General features: G+C 47.0%; 1 protein-coding gene across 2 annotated transcripts in view; it reads left to right on the forward strand.

Annotated features, from left to right (window-relative positions):
* SNX1 (sorting nexin 1) overlaps positions 1–18,900 on the forward strand; it is a 53,879-nt gene that overhangs the window by 12,392 nt on the left and 22,587 nt on the right. For both annotated transcript variants that reach the window (XM_088445998.1, XM_088446006.1), the window contains exons 6-9: positions 657–798; positions 1,175–1,253; positions 9,148–9,223; positions 10,442–10,555. In XM_088445998.1, coding sequence (XP_088302124.1) covers positions 657–798; positions 1,175–1,253; positions 9,148–9,223; positions 10,442–10,555 — 411 coding nt within the window. The remainder of the gene's footprint in view (positions 1–656; positions 799–1,174; positions 1,254–9,147; positions 9,224–10,441; positions 10,556–18,900) is intronic.

Genomic DNA, 18,900 nt, shown 5'->3' on the forward strand with positions numbered 1-18,900 from the left:
GTACAGACCATGAATAGAATTGCATGTGTCTATTGGGTATTCCCGACTGTGCAATCCCGACGGGACTAATGATAGGCGTCAAAATCCCGACGCCTATCATTATCCCTACGCCGGGAGTCCGACGCCCGGCATACTGTCCGCGCAGGGGGAGGGTTAGGTTAGGGGCTCCTGGGGGGGACTTAGGGTTAGGCACCCTCCTGGGACGGTTAGGTTTAGGGGAAGGGGAGGTTAGGGTTAGGCACCCCTGGGGAAAGGTTAAGGTTAGGCACCCCCCCGGGAGGGTTAGGTTTAGGCGACTAGGGGGGGAGGTTAGGGTTAGGCACCCCTAAGTGAGGGTTAGGGGGGGAAAGGGTTAGTGATAGTGTATTTACTTACCTGTCGGGATTTTCACGGTTTTCCGGCATTGGGAGTTGAACATAGATCTGGCGGTCGTTCATACCGATCCCGTCTATTGGTCCGTCCTACGTTTAGTGCAGTCAGTACGGATATGCCTTACTCTCTGAGATCTACCTGGAACTGTGTTCCCCTTCCAGTTAATGCAATGCAAACTTACCACAGATGGACAATAAATTGAATACAGGACTTAAATGTATAGGTAGACCTTAAGGTGTGTAGTTTGGTGCAGGCATTCATTCGTTTGTACTGTTTTACACCAGACCAATTTACCAATGTTCCGGAGCAAACATTTCATTGTAAAGAGACGGTTCAGTGACTTCCTGGGCCTGTATGAGAAGCTTTCTGAGAAGCACTCCCAGAATGGCTTCATTGTTGCCCCACCTCCGGAAAAAAGCCTCATAGGTGAGAAGCCTTCATAAAGTGTACAAGTGTTCATGTGACAGGATCTTTGCTCTTTTACTGACTGCTGTGCTAAGGCAAACATGGCTGCTCCGGTCTGAGTTCCTGTTTCTAATATACACAGATGCTGACACAGCATGGACCAGCAAATTACTCATTAAATAAACCATATCCTTAGGCAATTTCCTATGACTGAGTGTTGTGCTGTACAATTCCCTTGTCACGTTGATACCGTACCATGTAAATGATGTACTTAGTTTATGGTGTATTGGGAGCTGCAGTGCAGAGTAGACACCAGCACTGATGATGTTGGTAAAAATTGGGGAAGTGGCTGCTTCCTTTCCACGTCAGAGAATCTGATGCATTGTGTGTTTCTCAGGTATGACCAAAGTGAAGGTGGGGAAAGAGGATTCATCTTCAGCTGAGTTTCTGGAGAGAAGGCGAGCAGCTTTGGAGAGGTAAGGAACAGCATAACATAAAGGATAATGACATACATGTTGGGGGGTTGTATAACATATCACTTGAGACCAAGGCATGAAGCAATACCATCTTGTTCTTACTATGAGAAAACATAATTTTTATGGTAAAAACCCATCCACTTTCAAGTTATTTATTTGTACACTTATTTTTTTTAATGCGTACCAATTTGGTAGTCTCTGTATGTGGCGGTATTTGGATGTGTGTGTGCGTCTAGGGCGTTTGTGATTCCCTTTTTTTAAGTCAATTACAGCCCTGCCCAGCTGTCTACATCTTAATGGAATTGCATGCAGCAATTAAGAAACTTTCCCTACACCTTCAAACCCCCAGGAGCTCCCAGGCCTATTGTACCTTCTTTTTAGGGGTAATGGAGAGAACATAAAGCTCCCTGATGCCTTATTTGGAGAGTTGCAGCTTGGATTGGCCATGGGGAATTATTGATAACATGGTACCGCTCAGAATTATTTTGTGAGCGACAGATGTCTGTGCTGCCATATGTTCAGGTATTGGGGGGGGGGGGGGGGTGTGTGTGTATCTCTCTCTTCAGGGTACATAGGGCTCCACAGGGAGACATTGGGGTGTGGGTGGGACCTGCAGGACCGGACACCAACAGCAAAGCTTTTCAATCCCAGGATGTCCCCCTATACCCTGCCCACAGCCTGGCACTTCAGTTTTGTTGGTGTCTGGCAGGAGCTGGACCACCATTCTAACAGAGGGCTGCATTAAGGGGACCAAGCTTTAATTTTATGATTTAATTTACTTTTTATATTTTTTTTTACCAAATGGGTGAGCAGCACCAGGCTGTCCTCCGGATGTCTGTGCTGCCGCCCCATCACCTCTCTGTGGTGCCGTGACACCAAGCCCGTGCTAGGTACTCCTGGTGGGGCTCTGAGGGGGACTAGCGAGCAGGCTCCCCGGACCCCAGACTGCAGCCCGGAATCCAGGGGACAGGTAAGTCGGAACCCTGTTCGTGGGGACCCGTATCTTAGTGCAGTCAGCAGACAGTCCGGAGGCGCTGATGTGGACACTGGCTCACCCACTACACTAGACCACCGGGGCATAACGATACTGGCGCAGAGGCATATTAAAAAGGCCAGGGGACCCGGTGGTTAATGTCCTCAGCTCAGGACGCCTTTCCACTGCGGTCTTGGTGTTCCACCCCCTCAGAGAGACACGGCAGCCATTTAAGGCAAGCAGGTCTCCGAGAAACGCTGGGTCCAGTCTCCCTGTATACCTCTCCCATGGCGAGGTTATACAACGCTATATGCTACAAGCCACTGTGGACTGTGTAGTTGTTTTTAGTGCCCAGTGCAGACATGTAATGTTTTTTTTTCTGCACTAATCTCTATTTTCTATACTGTCAGTTTATACCTGTCCCTTTTTTCTACTATACCCTGACATACTAAGGTATTGGGGGTTCATTGGACCTCACATCTGCTATTTAAGTGTGAGGACCATCAGATACTATATAGCATGGTTGCCCACTACACTGTGCCATAAATAGCGCGGTTCCTCATTACATTGTGCCATATTACACATACTGCAAGGTGTTCATTGCACTGTATCATACTGTGTATTCTATTATTCTTGTGACTTTGTCTGGCAGAGGAAAGAATAACAAGCAGCCTGATGCTGCTCCTCCTACTCTGATATCTTGTAAGTCCTGCTCTGTGGGCTTAGCCACAGAGGACCTCATTCAGGATGGTCTCTGTATTAATTGTTACACAGCCCCAAGTCCAACAGCCCCGGTGTCTCTTCCTCATGACCCACCCTGGGCTGCCTTTTCACAAAACTTGTGGACCAAGTAGCAGTCCCCATGGTAGCTCCCCCTATGGGATGGCCACAGCAGGTACCCCCTGCAAATCCTTTGCCTCCCCCATGGATAGACGTACTGTCTAACTCGCTGCAGAATTTGGCTAATACAGTGCCTTGCAAAAGTATTCACCCCTCTTTGCATTTTTCATGTTTTGTTGCCTCACAACCTGGAGTGAAAGTGGATTGTTTGAAAGTGTGCATCATTTCATTCACAGAACACGCCTACAACTGTGAAGTTGTGTTTTTTTTATATTGTAAATAAAACAACATTTAGGACAACATAACAGAAAACTTCAGCGTGCTATTCACCCCCTTAAAGTCAGTGCTTTGTAGAGCCACCTTTTGCGGCAATTACAGCTGCAAGTCTCTTTGGATAAGTTTTTGCCCTTTCCTCAAGGCAAAACTGCTCCAGCACCTTCATGTTGGATGGTTTCCGCTTGTGAACAGCAATCTTCAAGTCTGACCACAGATTCTCAATTGAATTGAGATCTGGGCTTTGACTAGGCCATTCCAACACATTTAAATGTTTCCCCTTAAACCACTCGAGTGTTGTTTTAGCAGTATGCTTCGGGTCATTGTCCTGCTGGAAGGTGAACCTCTGTCCCAGTCTCAAATCACAGGCAGACTAAAACAGGTTTTGCTCAAGAATATCCCTGTATTTAGCACCATCCATCTATCCCTCGACTCAAATCAGTTTCCCAGTCCCTGCTGCTGAAAAACATCCCCACAGCATGATGCTGCCACCACCATGTTTCACTGTCGGCATGGTGTTCTTGGGGTGATGGGATGTGTTGGGTTTGCGCCAGACATAGCATTTTCCTTGGTGGCCAAAAAGTTACATTTTAGTCTTATCTGACCAGAGCACCTTCCTCCATACATTTGGGGAGTCGCCCACATGCCTTTTGGTAAACTCAAATCGTGTCGTCTTATTTTTATCACTAAGTAATGGCTTTTTTCTGGCCACTCTTCCATAAAGCCCAGCTATATGGAGTGTACGGCGTATTGTGGTCACATGCACAGATACACCAGTCTCTGCTGTGGGAACTCTCTAGCTCCTTCAGGGTTACCTTTGGTCTCTGTGCTGCCTTTCTGATTAATGCCCTCCTTGTCCGGTCTGTGAGTTTTGGTGGGCGACCCTCTCTTGGCAGGTTTGTTGTGGTGTACCATGTTCTTTCCATTTGAGGATGATGGATTTGATGGTGCTCCGGGGGATCATCAAAGATTTGTATATTTTTTATAACCCAACCCAGAATTGTACTTCTCAACAACTTTGTCCCTGACTTGTTTGGAGAGCTCCTTGGTCTTCATGGTGTGATGTCTCTTGCTTAGTGGTGTTGCAGCCTCTGGGGCTTTTAAGAAAAGGTGTGTTTATACTGACAGATCATGTGACACTTAGATTTCACACAGGTGGACTTCATTTCACTAATTATGTGACTTCTGAAGGTAATTGGTTGCACCAGAACTTTTGAGGGGCTTCATAGCAAAGGGGGTGATTACATATGCACATGCCAATTTTCAGAATTGTATTTTTAAAGATTCTTTTTATATATAGTTTCTCATTTCACTTCACCAAATTAGACTTTTGTACAGATCTATCACGTAAAATTCAGATATAATTTTTTTTTACAGGTTGTAATGTAACAAAAAAGGTAAAAAGCCAAGGGGTGAATACTTTTGCAAGGCACTGTACCTCTACGGTTTTTCAGCAAGTGCTACAAAAAGATAAACCTTTACCTACTAAGCTTACTAAACGTACTATGATATCTTCCCAATCCACACAGTTATCTGAATCTGAGATATCATTATCTGGGGAGGCAGAAGACGCAGATCTCTCTCACTCTGACTCCGTCTCAGGAGAAGAGGAGCCACCCTCTAAACTAAATATACCTGCTCTTGTGCGAGCTGTTAAAACTATTCTACAAATAGAAGAGGATGAACCTGCTTCTAAACAAAAAAAAGTTCACTTTTTAAGCGCCAAAAAGTTGTTTTACCAAAGTTTCCTCTCTGACCATCTATCTGATTACATGAGTGAAGCTTGGAATATGCCTGGTAAAAGGTTTCAAGTTCAAAAACGGTTCAGATCCTTTTACCCGCTTCCAGCTACTGATTGTACTAAATGGGAATTTCCCCCAACGGTGGATTCTCATGTAACACATCTGGTTAAAAATGCCACCTTGCCCATTTATACTGCAACCTCCTTAAAGGAGACCACAGATAGACGTATAGAAACGTGTCATAAATCTATATAGTCTTACAGAAGCTATTACTCGTCCTGCTAGGGCTACGGCCTGGGTGGCAAAAGCCATTGAGAGTTGGGCAGAGGCCCTAGAAGAAACTTTTCCCCCTGATGCTTTGAGGGAACAGCTGTCCTGCATATCTTACATCAGAAATGCAGCCTCCTACTTAGGTGAAGCAGCTATGGCTACTTGGGTGAAGTAGCTATGGATACGGCTGCTTCTGCCACTTCGGTAGTGGCCCGCTGTATTCTTTAGCTACGTTCCTGGAAAGCAGATTCAGAATCAAAATGAACTCTAGAGTCTCTGCCTTATGCAGGAGACATCCTATTTGGTCCAGAATTGGATAAAATTGTGACTACTTTGGCGACTAACGACACCATTCCTGCCCACTGCATATAATACAAAGCCGCGGACGTCATCCTTTCGGTCCTTTTGCTCTCAAGGCAAAGCCAATGGTCAGTCCTTTCCACGGCAACAGACATCAGCCAAGGTCTCCCAGCCTAGGGCCAAACAAGCCTGGGCTACTAGACACCCACCTGCCAAGGACAAGCCTGCAGCCTGACGGGGCGGGCCTTTCCCAGGGTGGGAGGCCGACTTCTTCAATTCACCCAAGTATGGCATCAAACCACGTAAGATGCCTGGGTCCCCCACGCATACACCCTCTCCTTCCTGAGGCGACCCCCCCCCTAACAGTTCTTTTGCACAGGACCTCCATCGGACTCAACCAAGGCCCTGCTGCACCAAAAAGTCATTTGGTCCTTACTGAATTCAGGAGTAATAATTCAGGTCCCCTCCTCATAACTGGGCAAGGGCTATTATTCTACCCTTTTCTTGGTTCAGAAGCCCAGTGGGTCTCATCAACCTATCCTCAACCTCAAGTCTCTGAACAAGTTTATCAGGGTGCCCAGGTTTCGTATGGAAGCCCTCCACTCTATTATCCTAGCTTTGGAGCCTGGAGATTTTATGGTATCCCTAGACATTCAGGACGCTTACCTACATGTACCTATAGCGCCTTCTCCTCAACAATATCTCCGGTTTGCTACACTGCTGCAACATCACCAATTCCAGGCTCTGCCATTTGGCCTCTCAACGGCCCCTCGGGTCTTTACCAAGATCATGGCAGTTATGGCGGCCTCTCTTCATCGTCAAGGGATCAGACTGCTCCCATACCTGGATGATCTCTTGCTGTTGGTAAGCTCCCCAGAGACTCTTCACCGCCATCTGCAGGTAACCATTGCCTTTCTACAAATGCACGGTTGGCTGATCAAAGTCTTCCCTGAAACCCTCTCAAAGGATGGTACATTTGGGAGCCCTCCTGGACTCTCGAGTTCAGAGAACGGCAGACAAGATTTCAGCACTACAGTACAGATGACGCAGACTGCTTCACAATAGCAGAGTGTCAATTCACTCTGCAATGTAGGCCTTGGGATCAGTGGTGTCCACCTTCGACATGGTGGAGTTCACCCAGTTTCGCCTCCAACACCTGTATCCTCTCCAGGTGGAACGGGCTACCCCATCTGCTCAAATACCAGACGATGAGCCTACCCCAGAGCTTCTCCTGTCCCTAGCCTGGTAGCTAGACTTCTCATTTGAACCAGGGTCATCCCTTTTTGATCCTGGACTGGGCTCTCCTCACCATGGACGCGAGCCTCCGAGGGTGGGGTGCAGTAACCAGCTAGCACTCCTTCCAGGGCCAGTGGTCCACAGTCGAGGCAGTGTTGCCAGTCAACATCCTGAAACTTCGAGCCATCTACAGAGCTCTCACTTTGGGCTTAGAATATTCTGAAAACCAGGCCAGTACAAGTACAGTCTGACAACGCCACGGCTGTGGCCTACCTCAATCACCAAGGGGGCACTCAAAGTCTGTTAGCAATGACAGAAGTGTCCTGCATTTTCACCTGTGTTGAACGCAATCTCCCAGCCATCTCCGCAGTGTTCATCCCGGGGATTCTCAATTGGGAGGCAGATTTCCTCAGCCGTCACGACGTGCATGCAGGAGAATGGTCTCTACATCCAGAAGTCTTTCAGCTTCTAGTGGACAAATGGAGTCTTCCGGAGGTGGCTCTCATGGCCTCCAGACACAACAACAAACTTGGCCTTCGTAGAACATTGTCAATGAAATGGAACTTCCATTTAGAATATCTCTTCCTTCCAATGTCCCTGCTTCCTCGAGTGCTTCGAAAGTTCGGACAGTAGGGGGACATAGTCATGTTGATAGCTCCAGCCTGGCCCAGACGTCACTGGTACTCCGATCTTCAAAGGTTCTCCCATTGACGTTCCTCTTCAGCTTCCTCTATGAGAAGAACTGTCGTCTCAGGGTCCGTGTCTACATCCGGACCTAGCCAGTCTGTCTTTAATGACTTGGCTCTTGAGACATCCCGCCTAACGGATAAGGGTTTTTTCCAGCTCTGTGGTCCAGACCATGCTAAATGCACGTAAACCAGCCTCAGACAGGATTTACCACACAATATGGCATACATGTTTCCAATGGTGTGCTCCAAGAAACTATGACCCTCAGCTCTTTAAGGTTTCTAAAATTTTTGCTTTCTTCAAGCTGGATTGGATCTAGGCCTCTGCCTAGCATCTCTGAAAGTGCAGGTCTCTGCTTTTGTCTATCTGGTTTCATTGCTCCTATACCAGATGTTCACACCTACCTTCATGCAAGGTGTTCTACGAATACAACCTCCCTTTGTCCCTCCTGTGGCTCCATGGGATTTGGCAGTGGTGCTCCAAGCACTTCAAGAACCTCCATTCGAACCCCTGCAATCAGTTGATGTCAAATGGCTCACTGTGAGCACTCTGTTTTTTCTGGCGATAGCATCTGCCCGTAGGGTATCGGATTTAGGGGCACTTTCATGTCGCTCCCCTTTTTTGATATTTTATCAGGACAGAGCTGTTCTTTGAACATGCCCAGGCTACCTTCCCAAGGTAGTTTCTCGCTTCCACCTGAATTAGAAAATTGTGGTTCCGGCCTTTAATTCACCAGACCTCTCGGCAGGTGAGGCCTCTTTGGATGTGGCCTGTGCTCTTACACGCAGACGGGCCTTCCTGTGCCGACTACAGTCTCTGCTCATTCTACTCCCTTTGTGGGTCCCTCGTGGGCAGCCCGGCGTAGTGCCTCAGCTGAACAGCTATGCAAGTAGGCCACCTGGTCTTCTGTCCACACCTTTCTTAGGTTTTATGTCTTTGATACATTTGCCTCTCAGGAGAACCCTATGCCCGAAGGAAGCATCCTATCAGCTCAAGAGTGGTTCCCGCCCTTGAACAACTGCTTTGGGACATCCCCATTGTCTGCCTGTGGAGCCCTATGGACCCTGAAGAAGAAAAGGAGAGTTATGTTAAAACTTCCCTTGGTTTCTTCGAAGTTCATAGGGTCCACAGGGCAACCACCCTGACGCTCCTAGCTTATAGAAGCTTATAGAACCATAGGGTTTTCTTCTCCTGGTCAATTGTTTCCTTCTCTGTGTGAGAGTGTGATTCCTCAGTGTACCAGTCTTCCTTCTCTTCTACCCTGCTCCTGCTTTGGGCTTGTTAACAAAACTGAAGTGCCCTCAGGCTGTGGGCGGGGTATAGGGGAAAGGACCGGAGCACCCTTGGATTGAAAAGCTTTAATGTTGGTGTACAGTCCTCCAGGTCCCACCTAACCGCCAATGTCTCCCTGTGGACCCTATGGACTTTGAAGAAAGAGCGTTAACCAAGGTAAGTTTTACCATAACTGCTACACTCTTTTACTAATAAGGGAAGGCAGTGTTTTCACTTTCGTTAACAATATTCAGACTGAAATAGGGTCACGTGGACCTCTTCATGGAGCTTCTAATTACAGGTACCTCCAAAGAATTGTTAGTCATCCTACCCTTTTACAAGACCCAGATGTCCGGGAGTTTCTGGAGAAGGAAGAGGTAATCTTATATATTGTACATCAATCCAAGGGAAAGGGATTCCGTTGTAACTGCGTGGAAACAACAACGCAAATCCACCCCCCTTGAGGGCTGACTCGGGGATTTTTGTACTGAGCTCTATGGGACTGCAAATAAAAATCTGCAAGTCGGGAGTGCAGCATGTAGCCTCACTCGCAACCGCGAGTAATTCACGTGTAATTGAATAATCCCCATAGTTTGTTTTCTGTTTTGTTTGTTTTTTCATCTTATGTATTTGATTTGGAATTTTCTAGTTCTAGTTTGAATTTTCTAGTTCCTGATTGAGGGATGATTTTACATTTAATCATATTTTTTTCTTAAATAAAAGTATATCTAAATATGTCTACATATACATGGATATGGTTTCTTTTTTTCTTTTTTTTAAGGGTGACTTCCATGAAGGACTGTGAAAGCTTTTCCCTATTGCTTGCTGTAAAGTGGGTCTAATAATAACTGGTTTGCCAGTAGTTCGAGGTCTCCAATACCTTTCTAACACTGAAGACATTACATGCACATAGCATTAATGTGACCAGGAACAAAGTAATACAGGACTTGAACCCCAGGAGACCAGGGATGCCATCATGCTTGTGGAAGCACAACCTTCGTTAATGGCATATATAGATATACTGTGACATTCAGGAGGTATTATATCTCCTAATGGCAATGTATAGCTGGCATACATAGGCAGATTCTGAGTTGGGAAAAAATTAGAAACTTTGCACCTTGCCAAATCCATGCTGCACTGCAGATAGGGCAGATGTAATTGTGCAAAGAGGTTTAAAGAGCAGTGTGTCAAAACTAAAATCTAAATTGCATTGTAAAAATCAAGCTGTCCAGTGTTTGGGGGATTACGTGCCATAGCAGCCATAACTGTATTTGCACCCCTTGCATTACAACATGGTTTGTCCAGGTTCCAAAGTTTTTTGCTTTGCGCCCAACTGAGAATCAGCCCTGCAGTAACAAGGGGCTAAAGGGTTCTTGATGGTAATTCTGTGGGAGTAATGGAACACCTTCACATCCAGCTGTGTTTGTGGTTTACTGAACACATCAGTGTGTCCTACCTGCTTTGACAAGTGTTGTGCACTATATAATCCCTCTTTCATACAAGCATGTTATTATCCATGGTTTTTTATACTGTGTATTCTTGAGATGATGTATAGCAGGGGTGTGTTATTACATTTACTTCTTTCTCCTACTTAGCTTCCACGTGCTGTCAGCACCCAAACCCTGAGTGGAGCTGGTCTCCTCAAGATGTTTAATAGAGCCACTGATGCTGTCAACAAAATGACTATCAAGATGAATGAGTCTGATATTGTGAGTACTGACTGGATGTCTCTCTCCTTATTGCTGTCTAACAAGCTAAACACCTGACACTTTTATTGTTCACCTGTGTCCATGTTATGCACCAGAACATAATTATGCATTATTTAATGAGCTAGTCATTAGGGATTCATTCTCTTCACACTGACATTTATAATATTTTGTGAAAGGTGATATAGAATTTAGATGTGTCAAAAGTAATAACTGTATCCAGTAAGTGCATATATCTTACTCGGGCCATATATCTCAATTGTGGGCAAATCTAGATCCGTTAATCGGCGGACCCCAATGATTGGCTATTTCTCAGGGGGTCGACATAATACAGCATCTTAAAAATTCCTGGCTCGCCAATTGCGATCATCATTTTGGCTCACAATCGGCGAATCGAGATTATCCAACATGTTGGATTTTGCAGATCACCTGACCCAGGCATGGGCAGAACGGGGAATTGCCCCAATTCATTGCTGCAGTGTGGCCAACATTAGTGACATCACTAGCACATAGATGTGATATGGACTATACATTAGTACACTGAAGATGTTAGCATTGTTGAATCAGTCCTCATGCTCAGTCTCTGCAAGAGCTACTTTATTCATTTACTTTAGATAGATATTATATATATATACACACACACACACACACACACACACACACACACACACACACACACACACACACACGTACGTACGTACGTAAAGTACGTACGAGCGGCACTCCTGGTACAAACAGAAACTCCGAGGTAGCGTAATAGTACAGTCAACGTTTCAAAGCTTAAATATAGCTTTTTCATCAGGACTCAAAATTAAAAAAATTTAACTATAACACTAGTGTCACCCATAGCAGAGGTCAGTAAATCCACAGGGAAAAGGTATATATTACTTACCACTGCCGCCTCCTAGTGGAACTGAGTAGTATTCATACAAATTTTTATAATAAGCACTTCATTTTGTGAGATGCTGTAGATCCCACAATATATTGACTAATGGTATTTTTATAGCATTTTAAATAACAAGTTTGTGTGAACCTGCCATACTGCAGTGCAACTGATGATTTACACATTGTGATACCCTATTCTGCTTACACTAGTCAGATTTTCACAAGCATGTTTTCATACAATTTTGCATGTTTACATTACGTTCTTGCTTATTTGTGTTTTTTCCATTACATATTGGTTAAACTTGTAATTAAGGTGTTAAATCATAAATTCAGCTGACATTATAAACATTTCAAAAAGAAATGACCCTGTGCAAATTGTATTGTGCAGGATGGAAAGTCTGTGTTTAAATTAGGGGTGTGCACCGGCCACTTTTCGTGTTTTGGATCTGGATCTTTCTTCGTGTTTTGGATCTGGATTGGTTTTGCCAAAACCACCCTTCCGTGTTTTGGGTTCTGGGTTTTGTGTTTTGGATCTGTATTTTTTTTTTTTAAATCATAAAAACAGCTTAAATCACAGAATTTGTGGGTTTTTCTGCTCCTATGCAATTATTAACCTCAATAACCTTCATTTCCAGTCTATTCTGAACACTTCACACCTCACAATATTGTTTTTATGGCCAAAAGATTGCTCCGTGGTAGCTGGATGACTATGCTAAGCGACACGAGTGGGCGGCACAAACACGTGGCCCATCTAGGAGTGACACTGCAGTGGCAGACAGGATGGCAGTTTGAAAAACTAGGCCCCAAACAGTACATAATGCAAAGAAAAAAAAGAGGTGCAAGATGGAATTGTCCTTGGGCCCTCCCACCCACCCTTATGTTGTATAAATTAGACATGCACACTTTAACAAAGCAATCATTTCAGCGCCAGGGTCTGCCACACAACTGTGGCTGAAATGATTGGTTCGTTTGGGCCCCCACAAAACAAGCTGGCAATTAATGTGTCCCTGCACAAACTGGCTCTACGGAGGCAAGATGTCGTCCTCATCCTCCTCATCCACCGATTCCTTGGATAAAACAGGAAAAAGGGATTTAGGTGTCCCTGGACTGCTTACGGTCTTAGCCAAAGTTTCTGAACTTGACAGTAACTTTTTATGAACGCGCTGCAGGTGCCGTATAAGGGAGGATGTTCCTAGGTGGTTAACGTCCCTACCCCTACTTATTTCACCTTTACATATGGTACATATGGCAAGACAGTTGTTGTCCGGATTTGGATGGAAATATTGCCAGACCAAAGAGGTGGAATGTTTGGTCTTCTGCCCAGGCATGACCGTGATGGGCTTTTTCATCCCACGGACAACAACTGTCTCCCCCGGAGCCTGATTTAAACAAAACACATCACCATCAGAATCTTCCTCGCCAACTTCCTCCTCAGCGCCAGCTACACCAGTATCCTCATCCTTTTGTACTTCAACAGTGACATCTTCAATTTGCATATCAGCAAGTGGACTGTGGGTGCTCCTTTCAGCACTTGCAGGGGGCGTGCAAATGGTGGAAAGAGCCACCTCTTCCCGTCCAGTGCTGGGAAGGTCAGGCATCGCAACCGCCACCACACTTGGACTCTCCTTGGGGATTTGTGATATCTTCTTAGAACGCACAGTTCTTCGCTGTGCTTTTGCCATCTTAACTCGTTTGATTCTTTTAGCGGGAGGAGGGCTTCCATCGTCATGTGAAGCTGAACCACTAGTCATGAACATAGGGAAAGACCTTAGCCGTTCCTTGCCACTCCGTGTCATAAATGGCATATTGGCAAGTTTACGTTTCTCTTCAGATGATTTAAATGTGTTTTTTAAGGTCATTTTCCTGAACTTTGTGATTTGGGATTGTATGTGCCCTCTACTATGACATTGGGCATCGGCCTTGGCAGACGACGTTGATGGCATGTTATCGTCTATGTCATGACTAGTGGCAGCAGCTTCAGCACTAGGAGGAAGTGGTTCTTGATCTTTCCCTATTTTATTTTTATCGGAGAAAGTTTGGTCCTCCATTTATGTTATATTGATTTGATATATACGTGCGGCTAAGGCGCACACAAACACAGAAAATATTTTTTTATTTTTGCTGGAGAGTAGTGCACTTTGTGGGTTACACCACCCTTTAAGAAATGAGCCAGCCGGCTCTTTACTTATGGGACACAGGCGCACGCTTGGCGCTGCTCCTTTGTGAATTGTGTGCACTGTGGCTGCACGTGCATCAACAAACACAGAAAATATTTTTTTATTTTGTTTGGAGTGCCCTTTGGGGGTTACAGCACCCTTTAGCGGTCAATCCAGCCGGCCCTTTATTTATGGGACACAGGCGCACGCTTGGCACTACTTTGTTGATGCACGTGTGGCTACTGCGCACACAATTCACAAACACAGAAAAAAAATATATTTTTTTTTTAGCACTTGGGGGGAGCACCCCTGACGGACAGAGCACCCCCTGGACAACACTACAGCACCCCTTTAGGACTGGGACACTGCACAGGACTTTGGAGTGGACACAGCCCCTATGGAGAACTGACTGCACAACACAGTCCAGCCAGCCCCTATGGACTTTGAAGTAGTGGACACAGCCCCTATTAACAACAGCAGCACAACACAGCCAGCCCCTATGGACTTTGAAGTAGTGGACACAGCCCCTATGGACAACAGCAGCACAGCACAGCACAACACTACACTACACTACACTACACAGCCCAGCCAGCTCTAACTCCCACCCTCCCTCTTCACTGTCCACAGCCGAGTGAGAAAATGGCGCCGACGCGGGTACCTTATATAGGATCCAAAACCTGCGAGACCCGGAAGGTGGGATGGTGACGTTTTGCCTCGATTTCAGATCCGAGTCAGGCGGGAAAAGTCGAGCCTGACTCGGATCGGGGGGGCTCGGGGGGGTTCAGATTTCAGAAATCCGAACCCGCTCACCCCTAGTTTAAATATGGGACATGGATGTATTTGTATAAAGGTGGTGCCTTCCTACACCCTGAATGTTCCTTCTCTAGTGTAATCGATATGGTGTAAATACCGGCGATCTTCCGTGACTGCTATTCATTTACCTTTTCTGAGCTTTCTCCCATTACACCCACTAGTGACCCCTCCATACAGGAGCTGAGTCACTCTGCAGCCATCTCTGTGAATACACAATTACTACCAACACTCCATAGCACTTCAGTGTAACGTCATGTGATTGAGTCCTCTATTGCCAGCCTAAGATAACAGGGGGTGGGGGAATATTATATATTTACCCCTTTGCTGTTGAGGCTTTTTGTATTTTTTTCCCCAACTATTTACTGAACCTATTAAATGTTTTGCTTTGCTTGAGGTATAAAATCGATGGATGAGGAACATTTGTGTCACACAATCTGGGCACGTACACTTACAAGATGTGTTTAGAAAGCTGATCAGTGAACACAGGGCTCCCCCAGCCTATATACATTTTACTTATGTCACTGCATCATTCTATGAATAAGCCATCACAAATGTTACAGTAAGAAATGTGGTGCTAGGACAATACATATATTTAGGATTAATATGTCTACTATGTTCAATATTAAGCCAGTGTATAACAGGGAACTATCTCATCGGACATGGTGTAGACGCGAAGCAGCATACATTGCGTGCAGTTCTAGACAACCACCAGTTGCTTTCTCACTCTTGTCTCTCCTATTTTAGTACTTTTTCAAAAAATGTTTTACTTCAGTGTCACTCATATTGTAGCACTTGTATTTTTAACATTGGTATTGGTCAATTTGTTGTTTTATAAAACAAGACCTGGAATGTACATTCGTTTACAGAATGCAAAATAGCAGAAAAAATCTTGTTATTCATACATATATCATACAAAACTTTGAATAGCTAAAGGCCTTTTAAAAAATCTGGTATGTTCATTTTTTTTTTTTTTTTTCACAGTATTCATACTGGCCTATTTTTTTCTGTAGTGGTTATATTATCTGTGATTACAAGTAATCCCTATTTCTGTAGTGTAGTGCTTATATTATCTGTGATTACAAGTAACCCTTATTTCTGTAGTGGTTATATTATCTGTGATTACAAGTAATCCCTATTTCTGTAGTGTAGTGCTTATATTATCTGTGGTCACAAGTAATCCCTATTTCTGTAGTGTAGTGTTTATATTATCTGTGATTACAAGTAACCCTTATTTCTGTAGTGGTTATATTATCTGTGATTACAAGTAATCCCTATTTCTGTAGTGTAGTGCTTATATTATCTGTGGTCACAAGTAATACCTATTTCTGTAGTGTAGTGGTTATATTATCTGTGGTCACAGGTAATCCCTATTTCTACTTCAGGGTCCATAGGGTATCCACAGGATACCTTGGGGTATAGGTGTGACGTCAGTCGCTGGGCACCATAGAGTTAAGCTTTTCAGCCTCACAGGATGCACTAGGGTCCCCCTCCTATACCCCGCCCCCGAGCCAAGGCACCTCAGTTTAGTTTGGTGCCCGGCCGGCGTCAGGTGCACCTGTCGGAGTGGGGGCTAGAAGAGCCCCTGAAGCTTTCTTCAGTGCAGCTGTGGCTGCACATCTGGATGTACAGCATGGACAGTCAGTCCTGACGTCCATGCTGTCTTCCCTACACCCCCGCCGGTACCAGAACGCCGGTACCGATCCGGGGATGCTGGTGAGCATCTGGGGTCACAGCTAGCGGTGACCCCAGATGTTCCGGACCATGGCCGGATCCAAGGGGGACAAAGGTAAGCAGCGGGGTCCCGCGGTGGGTCCCCGCTGGTCACATGGTCCTAAGTCCCCAGGCAGGGGGCTCCCTCGGGACTGGCTGCAGCGTGGAGCCAGGCGACCAACCTGCGCTTTCCACTACCCCCTGGGACAGCGGACCGCAGCAGAGCGGTAGCGCTGCGGCGTCCCAGGGGTTAAATGCATGCCAGGGGAGCGCGCCTTCCCTGTCTCACAGCCGGCGCCTCCCCCGCTGCACACAGCCCTCTCTGCATGCTGCCGACTGGTCCTGTGGCAGCGCTCCTCCCCCAGGCCAGCCTCCTCTCTGCTCCTCGGCGGCCATCTTCTCCACAACGCATGGTGAACGCTGCTGGAAGCGCTGGACGGAAGCATCGTGGTCTGGGTCCCCCCGCATACCTCTCCTCCGCTGTGGCTCAGGTCTGTGTATGCAGCGCTGTGTCCTACCAGGCCCTGTGTCTGTGTAGTTGAGTGATCAGCGCTGTTAGTGCAGGAATTGTTATTTCTCTGCATTGTATGTGACTGTGCTAGCGCTGCCTGTAACTTTTCTTCTCTAAACTGTCAGCTTTATTACTGTCCCTGTTCTTTCTGCTAAAGCCCTTGCGGTGCGGTGCTGCAGGGTGGTCTCTCGCCTATTTAATACTTAATTGGTGAGAGAGGTCACATACATGGTGCCATCATGTCTGAAAGTGATTTTCCCCTCCGGCTACAGTTTACCACGTGCAAAGTACCGTTAGCGGAGGGGGAGGGTAGCGCGGAGGGCCTTTGCCGGCAGTGTTTGTCCATGGCGCGGCCTATTACGGTTACAGCACCGGTACAGGAGCCGCCCTGGGCTTGTTTCGCTCAGGCGTTAACAGCTTTAGTGGGCCAGTTAGCTCCGCAACCCGCGTTTACTCCGATGGGTTTGTCCCAGCAGTCTGTGGTGTCGTCACCCATGCAGGGGTTCCCACGACAATTGGTGGTACCCCACAGTCTCCCTATTTCCCCGCTCCCGGGTTCTCAGGAGCCAGCGTGGGTTAACTCCCTGACGAGTTCTGTACAGCACTTGTCGGATGTGTTGCAAGGGGAGTCTGTGATGCGGCCTCATAAAAGGCCGGCGGCCTCATAAAAGGCCGGCGGCCTCATAAAAGGCCGGTGGCGTCTCTGTCCGCTCCTTATGAGGATGACGAAGGGACGTCTGATGATGGGGAGATTCTGGATCCTTACGATCAGGAACCTCTCCATACTAAGGACGCTGATGCTAAGTCCAAAGTATATATTTCTGGACTTATTCGGGCGGTCCGCACAGCCTTGGTGATTGAGGACGAAGTTCCCCCAGCGGCTAAATCTAAGTATGCCTTTTTCAAAGATGTGAAGGGCGATGCCACAGTCTTTCCTCTTTCGGGTCAGTTGGTGGACCATTTAGAGGAGGCGTGGAAACAGCCTGGCAAGCGATACCACCCGCAGAGACGCCTGGCGGTGGCTTATCCGTTCGCGGATAATTATTTTGCTAAGTGGGAATCCCCTCCACAGGTGGATTCTCACGTGACCCGTCTTGTCCGTAGTGCCACATTGCCGATGCCATCCATGTCCTCCCTTAAGGATGCTACGGACCGCAAGGTAGAAATCTGCCTGAAGTCCGCTTATTCCCTTGCAGGGGGGGCAGCACGGCCGGCTATGGCCATTTGCTGGGTTGCCAGAGCGATGGAGCGCTGGGCGGATTCATTAGAGGCTTCTTTTGAATCCGACTGTCCGGCCGAACAGGCGGAGTTGATTGGCAATCTCCGTGATTCGGCCACCTACATCAACGAGGCGGCTCTAGACATTAGTACTCTGGTGTCTAGAATTTCTTCAGCAGCGGTAGCTGCTCGTCGCACCTTGTGGCTGCGATCCTGGAAGGCGGACGCAGATTCCAAGAAAGGTCTGGAAGCGTTGCCGTTTACCGGAGAAGTTCTCTTCGGTCCGGATCTGGATAAGATTGTGGCCACGCTGGCAGCAGCCAAATCTGCTTGTCTCCCGTCGGCCGCTGCTCCTTCTGGTTCTGGACCATCGTCCTTTCGGTCATCTAGGGCCCAGGGCAGGCCCAAACCACAGTCGTTTCCTCGACAGGCTGGCCCTAAGAAATCGGTCAAGCCCCGGAAGCAGGCATGGAGTACCAGACGTCCGGCCCCCAAGCCAGATGACAAGCCTGCGGCCTGACGGTCCGGGCCTCCCTTTGGGGGATCCCAGGGTGGGAGGCCGCCTGCTACAGTTCGCCCAGTGTTGGTCGACCACTACGACAGACACTTGGGTTCTGGAGGTGGTTTCCCACGGATACGCCCTCTCCTTCCGGCACAGACCCCCGGCTCGCTTCTTCACCACGGGTCTACCATCAGACCGGAACAAGGCTACGGAGCTGCGGAAGGTATTGCACACTATGCTCCAGGCTGGAGTTATAGTGCCTGTTCCATTCTCCCAGAGGGGCCAGGGTTTCTATTCAAATCTATTTTTGGTACAGAAACCCAATGGGTCATATCGTCCGATTCTCAACCTCAAAGCACTCAACAAGTCTTTGCGGGTCCCGAAGTTTCGGATGGAGACCCTACGGTCCATCATTCTGGTGCTGGAACCTGGGGACTACATGGTGTCATTGGACATACAGGACGCTTACCTGCATGTCCCTATTCTTTTGCGCCATCAAGAGTTCCTCAGGTTTGCAATCCGCAGCGACCACTTCCAGTTTCGGGCGTTACCT

The sequence above is a fragment of the Taudactylus pleione genome, unplaced genomic scaffold, assembly GCF_031769625.1.
Source record: "Taudactylus pleione unplaced genomic scaffold, aTauple2 ptg000019l, whole genome shotgun sequence".
Lineage (NCBI taxonomy): Eukaryota > Metazoa > Chordata > Amphibia > Anura > Myobatrachidae > Taudactylus > Taudactylus pleione.